At 42.0% G+C, this 19320-nt stretch overlaps 1 protein-coding gene across 1 annotated transcript in view; it reads right to left on the reverse strand.

Annotated features, from left to right (window-relative positions):
* TULP4 (TUB like protein 4) overlaps nt 1-18907 on the reverse strand; it is a 168845-nt gene extending 149938 nt beyond the window's left edge. The window contains exon 1 of the mRNA XM_021693385.1: nt 18645-18907. Within this exon, the coding sequence (XP_021549060.1) occupies nt 18645-18896 (252 nt within the window). The 5' untranslated portion in view covers nt 18897-18907. The remainder of the gene's footprint in view (nt 1-18644) is intronic.
* Nucleotides 18908-19320: the final 413 nt, after the last annotated feature.

The following is a 19320-nucleotide window of genomic DNA, read 5'->3' on the forward strand; positions in this document are numbered from 1 at the left end:
CCAGGCTATATAAACAAAACACTAGTTTTCCGGATTCAGGTCTAAAGTGTATGCAAATGAATAACAAAGTTAAGATGTGCCTCATGTTGATAAGTAATATTATGTAAATTAAAGTGCGGGGGGCACCTGGGTGGCTCAGTCGGTTAAGCCGCTGCCTTCGGCTCGGGTCATGGTCCCAGGGTCCTGGGATCGAGCCCCGCATCGGGCTCCCTGCTCGGCGGGGAGCCTGCTTCTCCTCTCCCTCTGCCTGCCTCTCTGCCTACTTGTTCTCTCTCTCTCTCTCTCTCTGTCAAATAAATAAATAAAATCTTTAATTAAAAAAAAAAAAGTGCGGTAGTTTCTTAAGCAAACTTCCAAAACGGGGATAGCCTTAACATTCATTAATTCTTCAGTCCTCCTTCTTCTGTGCCATTTCTAGCAGCTCAGCAGTCCTTCAAAGGCTCTAACTCAAATAGCATAAAACAGATGATATGCACATCCCCAAACACCACAGAAGGCAAAGTGTTCTCTGTGCGGCAAACGGTACGAACAACGAGCCATGAGTGGCTACAGCATCGCTGAGTGCTGAAGTGGGAGGTTGGGCACTTTAGGAAAAGGCAGGACTAAATGGAGTCCTGAAAACTGAACCATTTTTCCTGGTGATGTAAGAGCGAAGGGAACTCCCCATGGGAAGGTCAGAGGTGGGACAGTCACAGAAAGCCCAGGGCCGATGTGCTTGTGGTGAACGGTTCTGGGAATGAGTCCAGGCTCCTCTGTGGAACCACCTCCTTCCTCCAACAGGGATAATACCAGCAAAGCCATTCCCACCAGATTTGTGTGTGTGTGTGTGTGTGTGTGCGCGCGCTTGTGTGTGCCTTACCCTGCCCTCGCTAACCACCCCCCCCCACCAAGACATGCGCACACAGAGGAGGGATGCACGCACGGTAGAAGGCAGTGGGGAAGGAAACTCACTTACTGACTCAGGGACAAACTTAAGAAAATAAAACTAAATTAATGGGGACCTAATCAGTAAACATGATTTGTACCAGTTACCAGTGGCCATAAACTGAATGTCTACACTACTATTTGAGGTTTGCTGAATCTAGTGGTTAATATAAAACAATTCTGATAAACTTTCCCAGAAAAACACATTTTCACTAGTCACCAAACTACCAAGGTTACAGTCTACTCCACCAAATAAAATGACAGATCTCTGAATATGTCTACTAGTGGCTACTGCAGTTTCAACAGCGTGTTAGGGGTCACCACCAAAGGACAAGCAGTTGTCCTCAAGGCCCAGGTCAGACTACACTCCTGCTTCTGTCCTCACAGAGAGCGTCATTCATCACCCAGGAGTAGAGAGACCTCAACTAAGCTCACTTGGCCTCTGGATGAATGTTCCCTGAGCTCTGTGATGCCTCTGAGGACGGTCCCCACAGGTGAGCATGGAGAAGGCTCACCAATCAGGAGTGATTACACTCACATAAGAGGAGTCCTCAGGGACTCCCAGAAGGGGAGACTGCAGACAGGCAATGCTCCCACAGTCAGGAGAAAACTCTGTCATAGTCAAGGCCTATCTCAAAAGCCATGTTGGAAATGTTCTGTGATCACCCCTCCACCTCCAAAGTCCCCTCTTCCATGTCTGGTCCCTCCATGGTCCTGGCTCTGCCTCAGGGCAGTGATTCGAGTCCCTAAGCAAACTTCACCTTGCAGCCCACTGGCCTCTGTCCTCCACAGAAAGTGCAACAGAAGGTGGCTGACTCAGCGTCACAATATTATACCAGCTCCTATTATACGGAGATGTAAAACGCTCAACACCCCCAGGGGACCAGGAGCTCGTCATCACCGCCTTGGGGTAGCTACAGGTCAGCAGCTCTCTTGCGACACCGACCTGGGCCACAGAGAGCTCACGGGCACTGAGTCAACAGGCTTGCTGCCCCAAAATGTCCAAAACAAGGTTAACTGCCATGGGCCTTCTCCAAATGACGTTTCCTTTAAGCATGTAATCTTAAGTGTTCATTTTTTATTGTTGTCATTCATCACACTTTAGAGTAAGGTTTGTAGTGAAATCTCCTGCCAGGCGCTTCCACCATCTTCTCCATCACGACAGCGCCGCTGTGGCCACCACCGCCACCACCACAGAGGCTGGGAGGCAGATAAGCAGCTACTGTTGACTCCATTCATTCTCTGCTCCTAGGGTAGAGCCTAGATTTTCCCTTAGGACCACCATGCCCTGTTTTCAGTCTACTTGCTAGAAAAGGGATGAACTCCACCCACCCCTGGCTCAGGCCTTGCCAGTCAGAGCCTTGTCTCCCTTTGCCCACAATGTCTGGTTCAGGTTTTGGTCTATGACCAGCTCCACATAATAAGAGTCAAGCCCAGCACTTTTACTGGGGAAGAGCAGTCTCTCTTTTTCACTGGAGTAAGAACTGGGAGACTATTAGCCTGAGGAATGAGCCTGCCTACGAAGCCAACACTGACAGAAGCAGAGAGATGGAGAGACACCAGGTCCCAAGGGGCCGAGCCATGACTCAAACCTGATATCCCTTGAGCGTTCCTAATTCCATAAGCCAAATACATTTCTTTTACTAACTGCTTAAATCAATATTAGTAAGTTTTCTGTACTTGCAACCAATACAATGAAATACATCATAATTAATTAAAATCTGTGTTCATCTTATTTATCCCTATAACCACAGCACTTAGCATGGTAGCTAGCACACAGAAGAGGCTTAGTGTTTTTCAAATGAGTTGAATGAAAACTTAGTCAAAATATTTTAGGTATTTTTATTTTTTTAAATGCCAACAGTAAAACAATTGCCACAATTCATCGTCACTAAGAAAAAAAATATGAGAAGTTGAATTTCCAGGTATAAATCTATTCTAGAAAAGAAGCTTTCCATTTATAGCAGTTATTATAAATCCACAGAACTTAAATAGATTTCATACTATATGAAAGTCTTGGCCCTTCCTTCTATATTAAGCTAAATCTATGACAATCATTGGCTGTTATGTGGCATGGCAACATGAGTTATTTTGTACTTTTGATCATTAAAAAAGGGATGTGGGATACTTCAAGAGAACATCTGGCTCTGGGTCACATCTTTGAAAATTTAACTGGCTCTTTTTTCCACATAAGAAAAATAAGATAGCTGCTCAACAACAGGGCCAAATGTTCCTAATAAATGTCATACCAGCTGAGAATGGATTCTCTTTTAATAATTAAATTATCCATTCTTCAGACATGACGGAAATCCCATTATACAAATGAAACAGCAGAACATAAGCTGGGTTGGGGGGGTAGGTTGAGGGTTTCTATATGAATTCATTAGCATATTTTGAGTTGTTTTTCAAGTTGCTTGGATGGGTCTGTAAGGATCAAGCTACACTTTCACCTAATTCTTTCTGCACCCAACAATGCATTTTCATGACCTCTGGCCATAGTTATGGATGGGTATATTTTAGGGCCATGAAACAAAGTCAAGTTACTGGTCTATATGGTAATAAACCTGAATCATTAAGGCCTACCTCAATGTTCACTACGCCCCTAGAACTGATTTTCCCTTCTAGAACTAAGCCACACTAAGAAGAAATACACTATTTACCATTTACTTTAAGGTGCCAAAGGCAACTCCCAGCTCCCATGGAGTTTACACACCAACAAATGACAAAATGTCAAGTACTAATCAACTTAACTGAACACTGCTCTTAAGACCAAGAATCTTCAGAAGAGGGTGAATATTTAGTTTCAAAAAAAAGAAGGGGGGGATGGCAAAGACTCAAGTGCTTAGCAGTTTGGGGAATGGAACAATTAAATATGTTAAAAGTAGGAAATAAAAGAAACTAGAAGAATCTGGAACCTTGGAGCTGGAAAAGGTCTTAAAGATCACCTGATTTTTAAGGACAAAGAAAATTAAAGGTCAGAAAGTAGCTGGCCCACGGTCACAGATGCAGAGACTATCAGAACTGGACCAGAACCCCAGGCTCCTTCCTGCTTCTTCGGGTCCATCATCACATGGGGAGTTTCAAAGAGACGATGATGGCTCAGTGTCAAGTGACTGCTCCCTGGCACCGTCGTCATTTTTCACCGTATGAAAATGATTCACCGCAACATTATTTTCAATTACGCAGTAAGAAAAGGGAACCTGCTCCCTCCCAGCCTCTGGACTACTGTGAGCTCATTAGCAGAGGGGGCCTTTCACGTAAGTCTCTACAGAGAAAGGATGTGAGTTAGTCCATTGCTTAGTACCCCACCTCTCCCACAAACAGAGGTAATCAGCATCCCAAGTCTCACTCCCCTCAGTGAGGGTCATGGAGAACAAGATGAGAAATATCATGGCCTGTAAAACCTCTCTCCAGATAACCTCGGCCCTGAGGTCACACAAAGAGAGCTCTAAGATGTTGATGAGACTGAGCAAAATGCCCCATGAAATCGGGGAGAGGGCACCTGGGTGGCTCAGTTGGTTAAGCGACTGCCTTCGGCTCAGGTCATGATCCCAGGGTCCTGGGATCCGAGCCCCTCATCGGGCTCCCTGCTCAGCAGGAGGTCTGTTTCTCCCTCTCCCCTGCTTGTGAGCGCTCTCTCTCTCTCTCTCAAATAAATAAATAAAATCTTTAAAAAAATAAAATAAAATAAATTATATTCTCAATACTGTGACTGATTGAAATTTGAACTTTACCTGGATGGTGATCTCTCTGTCCTTTAGTTTATCCATTTGCAGGAGCTTAAAACCAAACTGCCTGGCAGATCTAAGAGTGCTTAATTACCATTGGTCCTATTATAAGAAAGCCAGGCATGAGAGATTCCGTAACAAGTACAAAGTATACGTTGATTTTCTTACTAGCAATAATCTGTTATGAGTCTTTTCCTGAACCTAAAGAAAATATGAGTAAATTCACCTATAACTGAGGTATAGAAAAGGGCTTTCTAATTATGACTCAAAATCCCGATACAATAAAAAACTGATAAATTGAACAAGATAAAAAGTTTTTAGAACTTTTGCATGGAAAAAAAAAAAAAGCAAAGTCAAAAAATAAATAAAAGAGAGAAAACACACATATCACAAATAAAAAACTTATGTCCCTAACAAAGAACTTTTAAAATTTGAAGAAGGCAAAATGATTAAAAATCCTGTAGAAAAGTAGACGAAAGATGTGACTACACAGCTCATAAGATACAAAAATGGCCCTTAAGTATTTGAAAACATGTTCAACTGCACTTATAATAAAAGATATTCAAATTAGAACTATACTGAGGTGCCATTTCTTATCTAGCAGATTGGCAAAAGTTTAAAAGCTTGATAATACACTCTGTTGGTGAAGCTGTGGGAGAAAAGGTATTTTCATACATTGCTGGTAGGAATGCAAAATAGTTCTACCATTATGGAAGGGAGTTTGGCAATATATAACAAAACTACATATGTTTTCACATTTCAACCCAGCAATCCTACATCTAAGAACTTACCCTGAAGATACATCTCCAATAATATGAAAATACATATGCACAAGTGATTCACTGCAGCATTATTTATAATTACAAACTACAGGAAATTCCCTCAATATTCGAACTTGGGAGTCTGCTGAATCAACTCTGGCACATACACACAGCAGAACACCGGGGGCTATGGACGATCTGCACAAGCGGACGTGAAGTCACCTTCAGATGTTAAGTGGAAAAGCAAAGCGTAAAAAAGCATATATATGTGTGTGCGTGTGCACACTAATACAATGTTATATGTCAAATTATATCTCAATAAAACAGGCAAAAAACACACACATATATATATTATGCTCTTTTGTCAAAGAAAAAAGAGGAAAGAAGAAGACATTATAAATACATACAGACACTTAATTTTATAGACGGCAAACAAATACCATAAGGTAACCAAGTTATTTCTAAGGGGTGGAGAGTGTGGAAGAGATAAGGGAAGGAATGTCAGTTCTCCGAGAACACCTCTTGATGTGTTTCTTAGTTTTCAATGCAAGCTAATGTTCTACATATGCAAAACAAGATCGGAAAGAGGGAAAACCCAAAAATGAAAACAAAACTGAAACAAATAAGCCCAACTGTGTTTCAGATGAATTACTTAACTAAACTGAAGAAAAAGTAGGAAAGTAGAGGGGAATTAATCCCAGCCATCTAAGCACATCAGTAGTTGTCTAGCTGTCCCTCGTGTGGGGGGACGTGGCACGCAGGGAAGCCCTGGCAGCCGACTGTGAGCTCTTCTCTCTTAGCTCAGCGGCCATAACATAATACCATGGACTGAATGGCTTAAACAACCAAAACTTTATCTCTCACTATTCTAGAGGCTGAAAGTCCGAGTTTTGCCCAGCAAAGTAGATTTCATAATGAGGCATCTCCTGTGGGCTTACAGATGGCCAACGTCTCACTGCCTGCTGACTTGACCTCTTCTTTGCACACTAAAGGGAGAGCGAGCTCTCTGGTGTCTCGTCTTACAAGGGAGCTAATTTCATCACAGGAGCCTCACTCCATGGCCTCATCTAACCCTAATCACCTCCCTAAGGCTCCATCTCCAAATACGATCCCACTGGCAGTTCGGGCTTCAGTATATGAATTCTGGGGAGACACACTCAGTCCATAACATCTTTTTAAGTAGGTGTGTTTTTGTATTAGTATGGGTGAAGAAATTCTGAAACTATTTCAGATGTATTATGAGACTGAGCAAATTATGGAAGGAAAAAATACAAATATGAAATGAAGGAAGCCCGATGGGGGTAGTTTGGAATTGGAAATACTGGTGTAAACTCATGACTTCCTAATATACATATGTGCTACACACGTGTGTATATATGTACATATATGCATGTGTATGTATGTGTGTGTCAGTTTATCACCTCTCAGGTCCAAATGCACCCTTCAATGTCTGCTCTGGTAAAACACCGGAATTCCGTTAAGCATTTCTCCTTTAATGTGAGCATGATGTTAAGCTTTTTCAGTAGAGGGCACTGGAGGGCCATCCCGAGGAAGAGAATTCCCAAGGGTCATGGGGGTGGGAGGATGCTGGGTGGGTGTGAGGAAATCCAGGAGAAACGGCCACAGCTACTGGCTCAGCACACAGTCCCTCTTGTGACCTCTTGGCCTTTGGCTAGTGACATTTCTGCCACAGAAACCAGAGCCCCTGCCACCTGTTCTCCCAGCTGTCCATGGCCTGGAAGGCCCACACTGTGCGGTCATCCTTTCTGTAAGCCCCCTTCCTCCATGCCCCCGTGTGGCCCATTCACTCTGAGAGCCTTCTGCCCCCAGACTCCCCCTGCATAACACACCACCAGCTGGTGATCACCCGCTCCCCTGACTGCTCTCCAAAGGGCTGTTTACTGCTTGCCTTCAGACCAGCTCCAGTCTTGCTAAGCCAACAAACTTCTCTGCTATCTGCTATCTGAGATCTGAACCCCTTCCAAGCTTGTCTTTCCTTGGGTTCTCACCCTCAGTCCTAGGGTCCCATATAGTTTCGTTGTATTTACTGTAACTCTTTTATCAGTTAATAATTTTTATGTTAAACTTTCCCTGTTTAACCTATCGTGTGGTCTCTGTCTCCTGACTGACCCAGACCTCCACAGTATGTATATTTGTAGGGACATATCCACTGAAAGGGCCCAGTGGCAACGAAAGCCCAGTAGTAATGATGACATCTAGAGGCCAGATCTTGGTTTCCTAATACCATATCCCTCCATACCTCCATAAAAGTAGAACTTCTCCTCAGAGAAATGACTGTTTCCAGACCTGGAGCAGGTTAAGTACAAGATGAGGCTGGGACATCTTGTTATATCCCAAAGTAAAGAGGTACCCCAATGGTTGGAGTGTATCAAAAGAACACATCAGCCTGAAGGAGTTTCCACTGACCAAATGTGGAACAATTTGAGCAAAACTGGGTATAAGTAAGTTTAATAAGCATTGAAGTAAAAAACCGAGTTCAGAAAATTGAGGTCAAGAAAAATCCATGAGTTCACACTGGTAACAGACGTGGGTGGATGGATGGATGAATGGGGGAGAACAAGCAGCTCTTGCTTACCCACAATATCCATATATGCAAGGAGGACTGGAGTTGAAAATCACCATTGTGCAACCATCACAGTAAAGATTGGTTCAAGCAAGAATCAATGGATGATCAATCCATGTAGGAAATTCTGGTAAGGAACAGGATATGTGCATTGTTTTAAAGGATCCTCCCACTGACTGCTTGTAAATGCAAGGGGAAAACACAGTAACTACACAGCAAGAACATCGGATCAAAATTAACATCAGCAATGAGGCGTAGACAGATACTGTGTGCCTCCACATATGATACCCTAAGAAAGACACAACATCCGATACCACTTATGGAGGATTCAGCTGGGGATGATTAACCTGAATTTAATAATAATAAAAATCAGACAGACTCCAAATGCAAAACATTCTATTAAAGAGGGAGAGGAGTGTTCTTCTAAAATGTCAATGTCATAAAAGACAAAAAACAAAAAAACAAAACCCTGAAGAACTGTTCTAGATTAAAGGGGCTTACAGATACGTAATAACTAAATGCAATATGTGATCCTAAACTGGATCCTACTAGAGAAAAAAAACTGACTAAAGTGGAATATGGATAGTACATTAAAGTACTGAATTAATGTTAAATTTCCTAAAGTTGGTAACTGTACTACTATGGTTATGTGAGAGAATGTCCTTATTCTTAGTAAATATACACTGAAATATTTCCGATAAAAGATCAAGATATATATTCTCAAATGGTTTGGGAGGGACACACACACACAGAGAATGGGAGGGAGGGAAGGAGGGCTCAAGGGAGAGAGGGAGCTCATAAGAGAAATGAGTACAGGTTAACAATAGGCGATTCTGAGTAAAGACTGGGTGTTCTTTTAACTTTCTTGCAACTTTGGTGTAAGTTTGAAATGATTTCCCAATAAAAAGGTTTTAAAATGTCTTTTATCCAAGGCGCTAAGACATACATTAAAAACTCCGGGGCAAGCATGCAGCTCTGCTACAACACTCAAAACAGTGTTGTCCAAAACTACATGGTCCGGTGGCCACTAGCCACATGTGGCAATGAGCAGCTGAGATGTGGCTAATTCGAACTGACATATACCAGATTTCAAAGATTTAATATGAATAAAAAGAATATGTTATCTCATTAATAGTTTTTATACTGATTACATGTTGAAATAATATTTTAGATATATTGAGTTATATAAAACATTATTAATATTAATTTCACCTATTCTTTTTTACTTTTAATGTAGCTACTAAAAACTTTAAAATTGGGGCATGTGGGTGGCTCAGTCGGTTAAGCGTCTGCCTTCGGCTCGGGTCATTATCCCAGGGTCCTGGGATCGAGCCCCGCATCAGGCTCTCTACTCAGCGGGGAGCCTGCTTCTCCCTCTCCCTCTGCCCACCTGTCTCTCTCTCTCTCTGTGTCAAATAAATAAAATCTTTTAAAAAAATTAAAATTATATATGTGGCTCATATCATATTTCTGTTGCACACTGTTGATCTAAAATACAGTAATTTTCTTTTTTTTAAAGAGGTATTGATCTCAGGCACCTGAATGGCTCCAGTCAGCTAAGCATCTGCCTTCGGCTCCAGTCATGATCCCAGGGTCCTACAGTCAAGCCCCATTGGGCTCCCTGCTTAGCTGGGAGTCTGCTTCTCCCTCTCCCCCTGGACCTCCCCCCTGCTCATGCGCACACACACGTGTTCTCTCTCTCAAATAAATAAATATTTTTTAAAAATAGATAAAGAGGTATTGATCTCTTAAACAAGTATGTCATTACTAGGGGAAAATGTCAATTTACATTACAGATCCTGACTACCTTTAAATAATTTCAATCTTGGAAATAAGGTAGATAATTAGGCTTTTTAAAGGCATAATTAAGACAAGAAAATTTTAAGGCTTAGAAGATAGGAAAGAGCTCTTTGGCTGTGTTGTTTAGGTAATTCCCTAATTAGTCACAAATGCCATGTATAGCAAATTTCCTGAAGAGGGAAAAAATAAAATCTAAAATCATGAAAATAGCAAGTAAACGGAGAGACAATAGCTGGATTTTTACATTTTCATTTTCAAACTCTGAGTAAAATGAATAAAATTAACTTCCGAAGTCTTAAACATTAACTTATAGCATCTTATCAACAAAGCCATTAAACATTTATTTCTGCTACCAAGGAGTTTACAAAATAGACCTTACTGACAACAATGTTATTTCCAAGGTTATTTGTTTTTTTTATTTTAAGGCTCTGATTAACCACCTCATCCTTAAACTCTAAAACCTAAGAAGCAAAGAAAGAGAACAGACCTCAGACAGGTGGAATTGGTTTTTGTCTTGAGCACTGTTATGGGGTCACATGCAGCAGGAAGAGGCTGGAGGTGAGCGTGAACAGGAGGGTTACTCCAGGACAAAGAAAGGCCCCTGGGACAGAGACAATTTCCTCTGTATTTAGTAGACCAAATCTAAGTAGGCCAAGTGGAAAAAACAACAAATGCCAGTAAAGATTCCATAAAACAGCAACAATGAGGAAGAGAAACCAAACGGAGGTTGCCAGAAGGTACAACAAAAACACCCAGCAGTATAATCTCGGGCAAAACACACAGGCGTATTTGTTTTGGAAGTTCAGAGTCAAGCATGTGGGTGGACCCAATCAGAAATACCAAACTGCCGCACGGCCCAGATTCTCATGTTCTCTCTCCCTTCCCGCACCCTCCCAGGCCCAGCTCAGACCACATCCCAGAGAGATGACTTTACCCAACTTTGGCCAAAAACCTCCTGTTAAGAGTATGATACACACTGCCCGGTGCACTACGCATCCACTTGTGCACGATGCCTGCGCTCTCCCTGCCGAGGGACCACTAGGCAGCTCCCGGACACCTGAGGCCCTGACCCAAGTTCTGGGAACTCAAATGGAAGTAGGCAGGTGAGTGAGCTCTGCTTAAAACAAAGTCCAGAATACCTTACGGATAAGGAAGCAATACACACGAGGTTCCAGAATCCCAAACCTATAATAAAACTACTGGCACGAGCCCAGCTTCCCTCCTAGCAAGAACACCTCCAACCTATGCCTAGCCCCTCACCTGCCCCCCACCTCACATTCCATTCCCACATTTTGCAAACCTGAGGCCACTCCTCAGCAGAGAGGCCATGGCTCCACTGTTTTAGCCTTGGAAGGAAGTGCAGATGGGTACAATGCCCAAGGATGACAGCGAGTCTAATCATAATTAACTAAGAACAAAGGCTTAGGAGCTCTTTCACGTATATTGTCTGTGGATTCCAACTTTAGTCACCAGCAATTTAGGAGGCAGGTGTCGCTGTTCCCTTACAGAGAATACAACCACAGCACAGAGGCAGTCTGGTTCAAGAATCCATGAGTTCACCTATTAATAAATCACGAACACAGATTCTATAGTGGGGGAAATATTTATTTGCCCAGAACTTCAGTATTAATCTCATTCACGCTCATTTTGACATGATATAGCTTGAAGCTGCTTCCATAGGAGGCTATTACCAAAAAAATTATTGCCTTGTATCCACATCCCTCTCTCACTCTCTCTAGCAGAAATACACCCAAAAGACTGTATTTTCCATGTGTCTAAGTTACTTGCAGATATGGTTATTTATTCCTATTAGAAGAAAAAAATTTTTAAACAAATTGCTAAGGGAAAAAAATAAACAATGCCATCATTTCAACAAATTCTATTTTCTTAATAAAATATAATTCTATTATATTCTGTTTTTTGTTTAGGAAAAAAAATCTGTATTTAATGCTTTTAAGAACCTTCAAAAAATATCTTAACAGGAGATTTCTGATTTAAGATGTCAAACTAAAAATGATCCTAATCCTTCTCTTAGAAAAATCACTTCACAGGGGCGCCTGGGTGACTCAGTAGGTTAAGCGACCAGCTCTTGGTTTTGGCTCAGGTCATGAACTCCTAATCGGGAGATCAGGCCAGCTCAGTGGGGAGTCTGCTTCCCCTCTGCCCCTGCCTCCACTCACGCACTTTCTTTCTCTTTCTCTCTCTCACTCACTCTCTGTTGTGCGTGTGCACACACACTTTCTCTAAATCTAAGGAAGGGAGGGAGGGAGGGAGGGAGGAAGGAAGGAAGGAAGGAAGGAAGGAAGGAAGGAAGGAAGGAAGGAAGGAAGGAAGGAAGGAAGGAATCACCTCACAACAAGAAGCATGAAAACAAACACAAAGGCCGTCTTCAATGATGCCCAAATTAAAGCATATGAAGATAGAAAATGGTTAAGGAGTGGCAAATGGATTCCCAGAATAGAGCAAGGCCAAACTGAGTGCCTGCAGAGAGATGCCCGGAGCAGAAAGCCTAGAAAGGTTCAGGCATGAGCCCGGGTGCTGGGAGAAAAGCCACACATAAGTCGGCGTGGCACTGGCCAGCAGAGGATGCTCCTTCCCTCGGAGCACTCCTGATGGAAGCAGGCAGGCTTCTCCCTCACAGCATCAGACGGTGACGGCTCATTCTCCTGTCACCATGAATCCACAGACAACAGCCTTGGGGAACTGGCACAGTGAAGACGGTGACGGGGACTGAACCTCAGGTGATTTTCCAAGAGGTTAAGAGGATGGAATCCATGGGGCTCCTGGTTCAGTCTCAACTCTGTCGATTAGGAGAGATATGTCACCTTGGGCAAGCTGTTTAACCCCTCTGTACCTCAGTTTCCTCAGCTATAAAATATGATAACAGGTTCAAAATCGGAGAGTTGATGTCAAGATTAAAAAAAAAAGCTCTTAGAATGGCGTCTAACACACAGGAAGCATTAAATGAACACTAGCTCCTTCTCCTCCTATCACTACCTCTTCCTCAGCACATGTGTACGTACGTGTACACACACACACACACACACACACACACACACACCCTTAGCTCTCGAATGCTGGCAGCAGAAGTAAATTCACAGGCATGTGACTGGAAGGGCCTTATCTAGAGAAATTGAACAACCCCAGAGAAATATGCTTGGATGCTGACATTTGGCAGTGAGCAGCAAAACAGTCGGTTCTCCCCCAGATTATTCCACAGTAAAATCTACCAGCTGAAACACCCTCCCATGTACACATACACAGAGGTGCCAAACAGCTTTATGGTGTATTACTTTTAAACATCATTGTGAAATTCCAGAATATCCACGATAAAGAGCAGTTGCCAAAACTTCCAGATTTTTTTAACAGATTACATATAGAAGATTTATAATAATAATAATAGTAACAGCCAATTTATAAAGCCCTCATGATGTACCAGGCACTGTTCTAAATGCTTTACAGTTATATTCACTTAATCCTTCCAACAAACCTACATGAGAAAAGTACTATTTGTAAACCATTTCACAATTGAGAAGATTAACAGTACAGAGAAGTTAAATAATATACTTAAAGCTAGGATTCAGAGTCTAGCTTCAGGGCCTGAACTACTATGCTTCTCAATAATAACTCTCCAAGTCTGAAGACTATGGAAAAATGCTTTCAAAATTTGGAAGGAACCAGCCTAGAAATCTATACCTAGACAAACTATCAATCAATAGTGAAGGAAGAATTAAGACATTTTTAGACATACAGGTCTTGAAATTCATGACTTACAAATTCTTTCTTAGGAAGATACTGGTGATTATGCTCCAACAAAAGAACAAGTTAAACCAAGAGAAAGATACAAGGTCAAAGAAACAAGAGATACAGCAGAAGTAAGAGGCAAAGGAAATTCTCAAGGTGATGACAAAAGGGAAGTTCAGGAAGTCAGCTGGGCAGCAGGTCCATAGAGCCACCAATCCAAAGAGCAGCAGGAAGACAAAGGACTCCCAGATAGAGGTCTCCAGGAAAAAAAACAAAAACAAAAAGAACCAATAAATCATCTTACTGGTTTGAACATGTAGAAACATACTGAAGATGCTGGAAGATTCACAACAGATAAAGAAACCAAACCACTAGGAAAAGTAAGACTTTTTTTTTTTTTAGATTTTATTTATTTCTTTGTCAGAGAGAGCGAGTGAGCACAAGCAGGGGAAGTGGGAGAGGGAGAAGCAGGCTGCTCGCTGAGCAGGGAGCCCGATATAGGGCTTGATCCCAGGACCCTGGGATCATGACCTGAGTCAAAGGCAGCCGCTTAACCAACTGAGCCACCCAGGCATCCTGCAAAATGAGACTATTTTTATCACAAAGGAAAAAAATGCTGAACAGTAAAGGAAATATAATCACAGTATCCTACTTGACTCGCCTGGACTCAATACTGACACAGTTTAAATAATGTAAATACTGAATAATGAGTTAACCAATTATGATAGAGCAATACTGGGATGATTAGCTTGCAGGCCAAGGTTGGGCTGAGTGATCAAGGAAGAGAGAGCTAAATCTCCACCTGCCAAGATAGGAAAGAAGCCAATAGACAAAATCCCAAAACTGATTAATCAAACAGGTAATAATATAAGCCTTCGGTGATAGCCTGGACAGGAGGCAGGGGAAGGAGACAGAAGTGAGAACACTGCTATTTTTCATTATTAGCATTTACCCACGTGTGAGTATTCCTGTGATAAAGAAGAAATTACACTACTGAGCTCTGCTGTAAAAACAGATAAGACAGTTTAGGTGAAACAAAATTCTAATCTTAATATACAGAAACAGTCCTATTTCTGCCTCTTTGCTAGAACAGTTCCCTGTTCAAAATTCCTAAGACACCTTTAAAAGAGCGGTTTCTCACATACATCTTCCATCTCTAATACCTGGTTACGCTCTTATCCCAAGAGTCTTACTAGGGCCATCGACACACTATCAGTGTATCACGGTGACATGTTTAGACACTACTTCTTGAAGACTATTATTTCCATAATAAACTACTATAAATATATAAATACATGTTATAAAAACATAATAAATATTAAAATAATCAAATAAATTCCATAATAAATTAAGTCAATGCTGTCAATTCAGGTTTCCACATTGGTGGATCAATGCACTGAACTGAATGATCATTTTTATACTGCCCTTTGATTTTTTTTCAACACTTCTTTTTGAATACAACAGTCTTCTAATGGTCTTAGAATGCAACCCAAACCAAAAGCGGTGCCTCTTTCATCCCACAAACATTCATCACTGTTGCTTTTTCATCATGACTACTCAGGGTCCAGTCTTCCCAGTCCACACAGCTCCAATACTTCACACCAAACCCTTCACCATCCAAAACACAGTCACTCATAACTCTGTTTCTCTGATCACTATGGTTCACCTTTGTTGAAGCAGTGTCTTACAGAAGGAAAAACAATCAGACATGAATTTTATCCCAGGTCTGCCATCATCATCTAGCTCTATACCTTGGACAACTTCCAGCACATCTCTGAACCTCAAATTCTTCAGCTGGGTAGAAGAATAAAACAGAGCTGTAGAGAACTGTTACAAGAGCTAAACAAAATAACAGACATAAAACACATAGAAAAATTGTGGCCACGTGACACATGGCAACTGTCATCAGCAGTTACTGTCACCAGCTTTATTTCCATGCAAACCACATCCGGACTCTGACACACAGGTCACCTGGGCAGGAACTGCTTCTTGGCTGCTGTGAAGCCAAAGCCCAGCAGTGGCCAACCGACGATGGACTCTCAAGTGTGTAAAGAACCAAAGGGGCTCTGAGATCCAGCTCATGCCCCACCTCCATCCCCAGAAAGCATTACCAGCCACTCTTGGCCCAAGGCTTCATCCTCTGCATCACTGCAGCACTCTGCACCCCAGCACACCCACCACCCAGGTTTTCAAGTCTACTCTAAAAAAGAAGATACAGGGCCGCCTGGGTGGCTCATTTGGTTAAGGTCTGCCTTCAGCTCAGGGCATGATCCCAGGGTCCTGGGATGGAGGCTTCCTGCTCAGTGAGGAGCCTGCTTCTCCCTCCGCCATGCCCCCTGCTTGTGCGCGCTCTCTCTCTCTCCCCCCCTTCTGTCTGTCAAAGAAATAAATAAAATCTTTTAAAAAAATAAAATAAAAATTAAAAATAAAAGATACATCCCTCACCAGAAAAATTAACTATGGCTACATTTGGGAAATTTAAAACTATATTTTTTAAATACCACATTTACTTCATTCATATATTGCTCCATCTTCCCAGTTTCATTATGAAGATCCTCTTATCCCATTTTTCCTACTCAGAAAAATCTTTAATACTAACGCTGGAACATAAAAATGGATCAACCTAGAAGGCACGTTTTATTGTTTTAAATTCCCTTCCAGCATATAAAATTAGGTAAGTGCCCATTGTTTGTTAATTGTTATTATAGTACAAGTTTATCTGAAAAAGTATAAGAAAAGCTAAGGGACTGTGGTTTTGCGATTCATATCTTTAATTATCTGTATATAATTAAACTTTCAAATCTCTTGTGCACATCAACAAAGCCCCAAATTCCACAAGGCAGCCCTGGCAGCTTCTGCCCCCATTGCACCTGCAGGGTGATCCTAAAGAGGGCTTTCCCCCATAGACTGCAGGCAAACAACAGTGGCCTCTGGTTCATGCTCTCTAAATTCGGTGTGTCTACATGGTGAACACTTAAAAGGCTTACCTGGGAAGGAAACAAGACAGACATGGTCACCTAGCATACTAAAATATGCTCACACAAATAAACAGAGATGGTTGCTTTACCAGAAGAGCCACATAAAGTGAGTCACTAACAAATTATCTTTAACTCAGGTCATGAACATGAGCGTGTAATTTTTCAAACTTGACTACAACCACATGCTCATACGTTAAGCCCAGAAACAGCTACATCTGAGCATTGTGTAAATCAGATATATTAAAGCAGCACCTTGCTTAAACCTTCTGCCATGGAATAACTGGAGTACAGAATGCCCCAATATGAATAAAATCCCCCTTACAAACCAGAGTATGCCTATACACAGTAAACATTTCATAGTTTAGTGGGAAGAGCAAAGTATGTCAACTTCCTATCAACTATGGTGGATTTGTCCCAGGGATGGCAAAATATACATACAGGTCCTTGTCCTTGTCCAGCCAGACCCCAAATGCATCTTCCTGGGGACACACCTGATGTGATAAGGTGAATACAGACATGTGCTCAGGCTGGAGCCAAAGGAAACCCAGCACCTTCATGTCACACAGAAGAGAGAAACTGCTTCTCTGAGGCCAGAATGTAGCTTAATCTTCTTGCATCAGTCATTTAAAAACAAACAAACAAAAAAAACCACCTAAATTCTATCTACTTCTCAAGACCCTGCTCAAAAGTCACCTTCACAACAAATCTGTAGTAAACTTCAGCCTTAATTCTTTCAATGACCCAAATCTTCCTTTCTATACTTAACTGAAACACACATGGAGAAAGAGATACCCAGGTACACACCTCACCTTTACTGCTAGACTGTAGACTCCCATCAGGCATAATCCATAATTCATCTTGGCCCGTGGTGGCAAGTACACACAGCACACGACAGAGATGCAATAAATATCTACTGACTGCATATGTGTTTTCATATCTTAACTGTGAAACAAAAATCAAAAAACACTGTCTCTGGCCTCATGAGTCAGACTAATAATGAAATTTAAGGGTATTAAGTAGCATGACAAGGGCTGGACAGTAAGAATATAATTAAGTAATTAGGGTGTACGAGGCATACAATATCACCATCCACATACATAGTAGCCACCATTTTCAAAGCCCTTGCAAAACTATATTCTCATAGATTCTCACAACAACTCTGAAAGAAAGGAATTATTATTTCAATTGTAATGAGTAAACTCATTTCAATTCAATGAATAAACTAATGACTTGAATGACTCGGACAGGACCACACCAGCTAGTTAAATGGTAGAGCTAGAACTTCTTATAACAGACATATGGAAAAAAAGGAACAGAAATGGGAAATAAAACACAGTCCTCTCTTCCATCCAACACTACAATGGGTGATCACAAACCTACCAACTCACCTTTTTGTGAAGAATTCATAAGAAAGAGAAAAAAGATTTGCAATGACTTTTCATTGGCTTTAATCCAAAATTAGCCACATTTTTTCACTAGAATTAGTGCATAGATCCTTAAATATGTTAAAAATGTAGAGAGAGCATAATATCAATATAATACACCCAACAGATATGAAACACAATGGCTCTTATCCAGTTAATTACTGTCACCTCTGTCCAATGAATTCCTTTGTTCTTGCACCTCCAAGTACAAGAAATACACAGTAGGTATTAAACCGTCACCCAGAGCAAGGCGGATGTTAACCATGTAAGGTGAAGAAAGCAACACCACCTTCATTGTTTACAGTGCCAGTCTCACACAGGGGCAGTAACTCTTTGTTACACAGACAGGGTGACCAAAAAGGCTGAGAGCACGACATGTTGCTTCGGATCATCCAATCGAACCTCCCAGCCTGGGCAGAGAGCCACCCCAGCGTCCCTGCCGGTGCGTAGCCCACTGCCGGGAAAGGAGAGTGAGGGCGCCCAAGAGAACGGACACCCTCAGGGAGGGACACAGGCCACTGGGAACCGTGTCCACCTTAACACATTCCCACTGGGACATGGGAGACAGAATTCAGTTTTGAAAGTGTCACTTGGCAGCAAGTGGAGAAAATGAAGCAAAGCAAGTTTGGAATCCACAGGGAGGGGGCTCGAGAATACCTCCCCAAGTAAGCAGACAAAAAGTGCAACAAACCCCAGCTCACCTCACTATTGTGGCCCCGCAGGTTGAAGTTTATTCTCTGTGGCGTGTTTCTGTCCCGGCGGCAGTGGCTCGAGGTGAAGGTCACCCCGACAACGCCCCGGCCGTTGCCCGTGGCCAGCCAGCCCTCCTCATAGTAGCGCCTCCGGCACACCGGCTTCTCCTTCTCACTCTTGGGAACGCGCCCCTTCCAGGACAGGCAGAGGATGTTGGAGTCACTGCAAAGGACAGGCCCATGTTCCACCGCTGCATACATACTTTTTTTCAGTGAACTGTTTTATTTAAAAAGTAATGCTGAATGCCGAAAAACTTAAACCAATTCTTTTCATGGATCAATTGACTGATGTGATTTTTGTGGTTGGCTTGCGTTGTTTTCCCCGACCCCTTTTAATGAAGACTGACCTAGATCTAATTACAAGGTCAGTATTTTATAAAGATCCACCAAATGCATAGTGAAAAAATTCCTCTAGAAAAGATGATGGCAGTCTGCTAGGAAAAGGTAATGCTTAAAAACAACATGCGTTCATTTTTATTTTCAAGTCCTTAGAGGAAGAGCGTCATTAACACGTGCTGATCAAGAAACGGGGCTTTCTTCTTTTTACTCAACTTGGTTATTCTCATTCAGCCTGAGATTCCAGTTTAGTGTAATACGATTCCAGAGACAAAGGGTTGCAAATACA

This window comes from Neomonachus schauinslandi, chromosome 8 (assembly GCF_002201575.2).
Source record: "Neomonachus schauinslandi chromosome 8, ASM220157v2, whole genome shotgun sequence".
NCBI classification, from domain to species: Eukaryota; Metazoa; Chordata; class Mammalia; order Carnivora; family Phocidae; genus Neomonachus; species Neomonachus schauinslandi.